General features: G+C 32.3%; 1 protein-coding gene across 1 annotated transcript; it reads right to left on the bottom strand.

Moving 5' to 3' along the window:
• Positions 1–5,930: 5,930 nt before the first annotated feature.
• Positions 5,931–8,947, bottom strand: LOC131626950 (uncharacterized). Its single transcript, XM_058897784.1, has 12 exons — positions 8,838–8,947; positions 8,393–8,620; positions 8,204–8,278; positions 8,057–8,115; positions 7,831–7,966; positions 7,522–7,618; positions 7,366–7,432; positions 7,179–7,277; positions 6,804–6,893; positions 6,536–6,690; positions 6,341–6,442; positions 5,931–6,241 (listed from the first exon to the last, which is right to left on the bottom strand). Exons 2-12 carry the CDS (start codon positions 8,580–8,582, stop codon positions 6,076–6,078), a joined length of 1,236 nt encoding a protein of 411 aa, XP_058753767.1. The 5' UTR covers positions 8,583–8,620; positions 8,838–8,947; the 3' UTR covers positions 5,931–6,075.
• Positions 8,948–9,148: the final 201 nt, after the last annotated feature.

The following is a 9,148-nucleotide window of genomic DNA, read 5'->3' as shown; positions in this document are numbered from 1 at the left end:
TTAGAAAAAAAATTAAATAAATTATTTCAACTCTTAATTAATTTAATTTAATTTCAATCGATAATTGTCATTAGTATATAATCACAAAAACAAAACCATAAAAGAAAATAAGAATATGAAATAAAAGTGGTGGGGTAAGATGTTGAATTTTATTAAACAAAATCATTGTACTGAGTAATATAAGTTATTGAGTGCGCCAAGAGGGGGTGAATTATAACTTTGAAAATTTATCCAGTTTTAGAATACTTGTTCTTATTTTTCTGGTTTGGTGCAAGAGTTTATAAATGTGTTTCTTTCTTTTCTGATTTATGATTTGTGATGAAAACGGTAAATGCGGAAAAGTAAAAAACACAAGGATGTATCCTGGTTCCCCTCAGAGTTCGAGAGTACTCCAGTCCATTTTCAACAAGAAAGAGATTTCACTATTGTTAAATATTTGTACAAGCCTAAACCCAAGACTTCTCCTACAATCTTCTAACAACTAAACCACCAAGAACAATCCTCTTGGATCAATCAAGTTGAAATGAGAATAATCCTCTCACTTTCAACCCCTTGCTTCCAACAATCCTGGATAGCAAGATACAACCAAACAAGTAGAACAAGAAAACAACTCTTTCCTTTCTACTCTCTTGTTTCCAACAATCTAGAAAACATGGAATACAACAAAAGCTGGAATTTATTTTGAATAGATAAGTTTGTAGTAATTATAACTCTAATTGATATACACATGTAATTTGTAACACCCCCAATTCTATCTTAAACAATAAGGCATACAATTGCATAAATTAGAGTAAAGAAGCATGCATCTCACGAGGGCGTTACACATATTTCAAAATAAAACAACATACAATGGTCATTTCCGAATAACACGGGATTTAAAATAACATGCGAAAACACAGCGGAATAATCATTTCATCAAATAAATGGTAAAATAGGATGATTCCCATACATCATCTACCATGTCTCAATATTTCGGCTGAAGGCTACTCATCAACAATATAACATATTCAAATACGAAATACAGTATGAGTAAACAAATATCTCATAACAACGAGTTATAAAAATATAAACCCAAAACCCATGTGTTACATATGACCAGAGCACAAGTGACTACTTAGTCACGACACCTTACAAGAGATCTAAATCTCTAAGCTAAGCCTCATTCGAAGCATCGCTATCCACGAAACCTGCACGTTACCAACAAAGAATAACATTCAAACAGAAGGGTGAGAATTCAACTTCTTATAGAAAACATAATATGGGAAATGTAAAACACATCAAGAATACATTTCAAGAATTCATCACTCTTAAAATAAACATGCATCATATGCAATTAATCAAGATTCACATATTCAGGTCATACAACCTAGCTCATTCAATTCCACATAATCAAACATGATTAACATATCCACACATATATACATATATCATTAGTACATATAAATTCACATCTACACCATGAATGTTTCAATCACATTTATCACATTCATAACACAACAACAATTCATATCAAATGAATCACAAATCCACATATATGCATATCCACCAACATCATTCCACACAATTCATATCACATAAATCACACCAACAACAACATTTCACACCGACACGTGCGACTCAAGTGTGACTCAATGCGATATGCATATGGATCCCATCCGTTATCATTTCCGGTCATGCCGATTGTCTTTCCTCTATAGACTAGATAACCACCTCAAAAGCCTCATTCCGCGTTAAGCTTTCAAACCCCAGACTGCGCTAGGTTTGGGACAAGCAAATAATCTTCACAAGATTACCCGACATTGCCTCTTTCAAAGACTCATGCTTGTGTACGTGTGCAACAAAACAAGACTCATGCATTTAAGACGATCTCTTTATCTCTTAAACTACATAATCACATCTTCTCAATATTTCACAATATACACAACATGACTTCAATGCCAAACAATGCATCACTTAACACACATCAATCAATCACATGTATTCAATTCTAGCATCATCATTATTCAATCCACATCTCGATACATACACATTTAAATGATCATTATCAACAAGACACATTCAAATAGTATATATTTATATATATATATATATATATATATATATATATATATATATATTCATTCCAACATATCATGGATATCACATCACTTAACACATCTATGAATATTAACCACAAGTCATTAATTCATAATGCACACATAAGTAATCACATGTTATCCATATATTAACATCAAATTTAAACTATTCCACATCAACTAGCATTTAGAATTTAATCACATAATTCACGGTTATCATATCACATAATACATCCATGAACATTGATCATGCACAATTCATCCATAACATACACATATAGGTAAATGTTATTCTCAATTATCATCATGATTAATCAAACAAGTGCCAGTCCATTCTATTCTATCATATAGACAATTATTTAAGCTTCAATATGCTTCAAACGGCACCTAAAAAGGAGTTACGGATCAAAAGTTATGACATTTCAAAGTTTGGAAAATTATGCATACAACAGGGTCCGCTCAGCGGATCTCCGGCGGAGTTAGGCAGAAACTTCCATTTTCGCAGCTCCGCTCAGCGGACCAGCTCCGCTTAGCGGGGCCTGCGATTTTCAGAAAAAAACAGCAAAACACAGAACTGCGAAAATCACATAAAACTACTCCAAATCACTTCCAAACATCAATAAACATCAAATAAAACCAGCATTCATCATTATTGAACAACATATATCATCAAAATCATGTTTAATCATGTAAATCAATAGAAAATAACATAAACCCTAACTTTTCTTTGTGTTCATGAAATTGCAAAGATGAAGAGATAATCACAACAAAACACATTACCCAATCATATAGTCTATAAGAACTTGTATTCAAACCCTTACCTCTTGAATTTCTCCTTCTAACTTCAAGAAATCTACAATTTCTCTTCTCTTGTTCTTTCTCCTCTCTTCTCTTCTTTCTCTTCTTTTCCCCAAATTGTGTTATCTCTAAAATCCTAGTTTTCCTCTTCTTACTATCTTTCTATTAATGGGCTTAGTTATGTTATTACCCACCCATCCAATTATTAATTAGGCCCAATACATAGTATACTACTAATAACCTAATTAAATCATAAAACACAAATATGCATATAATTAGATATTTCAATTAATTAGTAATACCACATAATAATTAAATAAACAAATAATTAATAAAACACACAAATAAGCTAATAAATAAAATATCTAATAAAATCGGGTTGTTACATAATTGATCTTCCTTTTTAATGATAATAATTCACAAGTACTAAGGTGTTAGATTGCTCAAGTACTTTCTGGTTTGGATGATGTGAAAATATATAGAAAATATATAGAAAATATCTTGAATAAAAGTTGGAAACTAGAAAAGTGAATTATGAAAATTCTAAAAGTTTTTTATTGGAAGAGGAGATTTTGAATTTGAAATTTAATGAATTTATAAGTGCATAACACATCTATGAAACATGGTAAAGTCATGGAAAAATAACATGAACAAATGTCAAGTTAAAATGAAAAAGGTTTCATGAAGAGGTGCATGAAAGGTGTTAAAAAAGTTGTTTTTTCAAATTCGTACATGACTTGTTAAGTTGGTTAAAACGGTCACTTGACTTAACAAGTTCGCAGTAATGTTTAAATTTCAAATTTAAAAACTGTTTCAGAATGTTGTAAATTGTGGCGGTTTTTGTGCTGTTACGGCAGGTCACCAAAATATGAATGTTTGAAAAATTTGAAAAATTTAAAAAATTGTTTAAATATTTGAACCAACCTTATGCAACATCTATTGATTTATCCAAGTCAATAGATTATATTTGAAAGTTATTTAACATGGTTCAAACAAAGAAATAAATTTTCCAATGCATGATAAAAAATAAGCTTTTTATGCATTTGAATCAAAGATTTTTATGCATGATAATTTTGAGAACTTGGGCATCTAAAACTTTAGTGAAGGTAAATATTATCATTATACCTTCTTGAAATGCAATAGCTTGAATCCAAAGCCTTGAATCATGATGCTTTAACTTTGAAATGTAATTGCTTGAATTTGAACATGATGCTTTATCTTTGAAGTTCATCTTTGCCTTTATGTCACTAAGATATTTGTTTTCATCAAAATATATTCATCATAGAGAAACTTGACTTCACAAGTAAAAGTTGAATGAGTGTTGAATTATTAGGTGAAAGAGAGAGAAGATGATGTGGAGTGTAAAAAGTAAAAAAAGGAGGGTGTTGAATTCATGAACCATTGTACATAGTCTAACTAGTTCAATCACCTTTATGCTTATTTTATGGGATAAAATCACTTTTATACCTATTTTGAGATAATATGATAATATGAAAAACTCTGTGCTTGTTAAATTGAAACCAAATGAAGGAGGCTCAGAATAAAAAACCTGCTCTTGTTCAATTTTGTGTTGTTAAAAAATTTATATAGGCGTTTTATCATGTTTTACTAATAAATTGGGTTTTTTTCATTGATTTATTGCCAAATAAGTTAATAAGTGCTTATAAATTTTACGTATTTTTGACACTTGTCAATTGTCCCAACATATCAAGAATTGTCTGGACCAAGTATGTTAAGTCTCGTGTCAAAAGATTAATTTTAAGAAGACTTAAGTTTATTTATCAGTAAATATAGATTCTCAACTTTGGCAACAAATTATGCAGCACACAAGTTTTAGAGAAGTTTAGAGCCTGGGTAATTATATTTGGGTTACCCATGGTATAAGTTATAGGAACATATTTCCACTTATAACTGAGCAGTTGCAACGACGACCAAGTGGTTGGAAGCATCGGTGCTTAAGCTTGGCATGAAGAATTATGCTCTGTCAATCAATGCTAAGATCTTTCCCTTATATTCATATGTGGTATGCTAAAATCTCCATCACTATTTGTCATGATTTGGAAAAGTTACAAAGAAGGTTTATTTGAGGAGACACAAAGACGACCAGCCAGACTTATCTGATCAGATGAGAGGTTTGTTGTATGCCTAAGGGTTAGGGTGGCTTAGGCATCAAACAAACTCAGCTAATGAATTATATTTTTCTGTTTAAAATTCTTTAGAATTTATTGACTAATCCTGATTATTTATAATATCAGGTTCTTAACAATAAGTATGGCAAAAAGCAAAACCTTTCGGAGAATATAATCAGCAAGCCAAATGATTCCCCTTTATAGAAAGTTTGGGCAAATGTGTGGGACACATTTCATAACAATATTATGTGGAAGCTTGAGGATGACAGAAGGGTTAATTTTTGGTTGGATCGTTGGACTCTAACTGAGCAACCTCTTTTCTTCAAGTTAGCCAAGAATGATATTATTCTGGATAACACCTTCACGGTTAAGGACATGGTTAATGTTGATGGGAAGTGGAATTTAGAGTTGGTTTAAAACTGGTTCACTGTTGGGTTGGTCAGTTGTGTGAGGGCTATCCCGTCTCCTCTCCCTGCAGATGATATGGATAGGCTAAGATGGGGGGAGTGTAAAGACAAAAATTTAATGTGGGTAATGTCTATAATTATCTTTCTTCTTATCCGGAAGTGTTGGAAACAAATATTTACTGGAATATTATTTGGAAGTGGAAAGGCCTTAACTGAATCCAAACTTTTACATGGATTATGTGTCATGAGAGACTCTTGGCTAACTCTCAGCATCATAAATGAAACCCAACTATATTTAGGAATTGCAACTAGTGTCCGAACAATGAAGAAAACTTAATTCATGTGCTTCAGACTATTGCTATGCAACACAAGTATTTGGAGACTCACAACTATCTAAAAATAAATTTTACTAATAAAGATGTTCTAATTAGCTTGAAATGTTTATTTGAACATTATAGCATGCATTAAAAACCCAAAAGCACCCAATAAAAAACATCATCCAATTTAAATAAAAAATCTATGTTTCATACTGTTTGTATTATAACTTAAGAGTCATAAAGTGAATGAACAATGACCCCATTAATTCTATGGTAATTTTAATTAGCCAATCAGGTATTGAACTACAAATAATAGAAGAGAAAGAAAACCATAACAATAACTGTATAATCAATCAGTTGAATTCTCATCATTATCTCTAAGATGCTCTTTCAATGGTTGTCCTAAAGTTTCCCAATTTTTAGTATCCCATGCTGGATCAATTTCAGGAAGCTCATAGTCATCTGGATGTAATGATAATTGAAACTCAGGTAGGTCTGGCAATGCTTGGAGACCCCTGCATCATTAACAAAATTCCATGTTTTGCATACAAATTATATTTCAATGAAATAATTAATGAACTTTGTTAGAACATAAACAAAAAATAGATACTTACTTTTCTTGCTCTAAAAGGTATCCATACATTTGGTACTTCTTTGATGCAACTTCAGGAATTTTCTGATGTAGAACTTTCATAACACCCCATGGTGGAGGAGCCCTTCACAAAGATAAATAATTGTAAGCATAAAATTTTATTCTTTTAAAAAAATTACATAGTTGTAACACTTTAGACAAAAACCAACAAACCTACCTTGTAACTGGAGCGGCAAGACAAAAGGTCAAACATGCCTTTTTGCTCTCTGCGAGAAGTTCATCTGCAGCAAGAAAACAAGACACGGCGACAATGTGACAGCTCGGTTCGTTGCCCTTGTCGAGGATCAGACCATGGTAGTAGTATGCTGCAGCCTGCCAACATTATTAAAAAACCTGATCAGGATTGGATCATTCACATTATTGGATATCTACAAAGTTTATTTTTTGGTGGAAAGTACTAAATCGATGTTGATAGCATTACTAACCTTGGATTCAAGGAATTTCCATTTGATGAACCTGAGATGCTTCTTTCCATGTCCTTGGTTGAAGTCACATCCTGATAAGCTGTGATAAGCCTGCTCATAAAAGTGAGAAACAGTTCAATCAAAACCGTTACAAGTTTTTGGAGGCTCTGTGTAAGGTAGGTACGGTTTAATCATGACAAAACAATTAGAGGCATTGTTTAACCATATTTTAACAATCACAGAGATATTTATGAGGCTCTATTTAAGTACGGTTTAAACAAGAAAGTTTTTAGACCCTCTGTGGCAATCTGCCTTGCACGTCTTCAATAACGACCCTGACTTTAATATTGCATAAATAACATTGGGAACTGGTGCTCAAAAGATTGAAATAAAGACCTGAGTAAAGTAAATAAGCTGTTCACATGCCAACCTCCTCTTCACAGACAAAGTAGCTTTTTGACTCTCCACAGCAAGACCAAGCTGAATCTCAGTTCCCTAAAAACTCATCAAAATAAGCTATTATTCCTAATCTAGAAGAATTAAATGCTACTATAAGTAAATCTTGAGATTGATTAACAAGTACCTGGCCTAGTGCTTGAATAGCTATAGCCTCCAATACACCCTCCTGCAAATCATGTGGCAAAACTTTCCTGCAAATTGTTCAAATTTTAAAGTTAATTCCTAAATAAGGTGTTCAATTCTTGTAATTTCAAACATAAAATTTGTGCGAAAGTCATGCCTGGTTTCAAATGGTATTTGAGGAAGAATTTGCCTAACACAGAACTCCAAATATCCTGATGCCTTGATTAACAAATCAACCGCTTCCCTCTTGTTATCTGATATTACAAAAACGCACAATCAACAATGATCGATTGTTCAACTTGTGGATCCTTTAATAGGATTCATCGCCAGTTTATCAGAATCACGGTGACAAAGCAATTTCAATAAAAACTACGTTTTGTAGTTTCAACAAAATTAGTGTCACCGTGATTTTATCGTTCCAAACATGGTTTTAGATGTTTAAAAAGCTTATATATTTGCGCAAAACCTGAAGACACAGCCCTGAATCCAGAATCTGAATTGTCTTTCGGGATCATCATTGAATCAGCCTCAGATAATGTCAGCATAGCCATAAAGTGAACAGATGATAAAACCTCAAACCACACATTTGCTATACTACTATCCTGCAAAACCAAACATTAACATGTTCAAAAAACCTCCAAAACCAATGATGAAAAATGAAAAATTAAGAATTATATTACAAGTAACCATACTTGTCTTCCATCTTCAAAGTTTTTCCACTTGAATTCTATTAGTCCCTCAAGACCATACTCTACAACATACAAAAATTATAACTCAATTCACATAAAAATATCATAGAGAAAATAAATTATCAATTTTATTTGGAGAAATTTATGAACCTTTTTTAGTAAGTCCAATGAGAACAGATAAGTAATCATTCAAAGCTCGCCGCAATTCAGCTATAGCTGATCCATCTATACAATCAAATATGCAAATTTTCAAACAATCAAAACATCTTTAATTAGTTTCTCCATTCATCATGATATCATAGAGAAAAAAAAACTATAACAGAATTCAAATGAACAAACCGGTATCTTCTGCCACCAACACAATCTGGTTCCTTAGAGAAGACAATTTATCAGCAAGATCCTTTGGAACCAACCCTTTAAGTGATCTTTGAAGATCAGATTGCACTGGAATTCTGATTGATGGAGTTAAAACAACTACTTCATGAATGGTTGATTTCTTCTTCTTGTACATAGAGTGAGTGCACCCCATTTTTTCAGCTGATGAGGAATATTTTCAAGCATAACATCCTAGAAAAATTCATCATCCATTTTCACAACTTAGTGAGCATTGATTAGTTGTGTGTGACAGAAAGGATAGTTAATATTGGTAGATTCAAATGTGTATGATGCAGCTATATATTAAAAATTAATAAAATGCAAATAAATACACACACATGCACATACACAAGTTGAGAATAAAAGGAATAATAATAAAAAAGGACAGAGTTTGGAATAATTGACTTACTGGATACAGAGAGGAAGAGAGAAGAAGGTGATGAGTATCTGACTATATGAATCTGAAGCTCAAAAAACGAGACATATCTCACATGGTGATGGCGTAGAACTCTCTGCTTCGTTGCAAGAAGCACGTTCAATTCTTATATTTTGTTTCCTTGAAGGACGTGCATTGGACTAGGTTTATATTTTAATATTTTGTGGAGTTCATAAACATACATGCAGTTGAAAGTCAATAGTATTAGTATTTCTTATGGGCCGGCGAAAGGCCCAATAAGAAAAGACTCAATAATTCGTTCTAGATTATTCGTATGAATGTAT

The sequence above is a fragment of the Vicia villosa genome, unplaced genomic scaffold (assembly GCF_029867415.1).
Source record: "Vicia villosa cultivar HV-30 ecotype Madison, WI unplaced genomic scaffold, Vvil1.0 ctg.000339F_1_1, whole genome shotgun sequence".
Lineage (NCBI taxonomy): Eukaryota > Viridiplantae > Streptophyta > Magnoliopsida > Fabales > Fabaceae > Vicia > Vicia villosa.
The sequence above is the reverse complement of the archived record's forward strand: the minus strand, read 5'-3'. Positions and strand labels throughout refer to the sequence as shown.

Bases quoted from the DNA above. Each gene is read 5' to 3' on its own strand.
- LOC131626950 (XM_058897784.1), bottom strand. From the start codon at position 8,582: ATGGGGTGCACTCACTCTATGTACAAGAAGAAGAAATCAACCATTCAT. The intron at 7,433-7,521 runs GCATGACTTTCG...AACAATTTGCAG, and splicing joins CAAATACCATTTGAAACCAG to GAAAGTTTTGCCACATGATT. The intron at 6,894-7,178 runs GTCTTTATTTCA...TTTTATGAGCAG, and splicing joins AGCTTATTTACTTTACTCAG to GCTTATCACAGCTTATCAGG.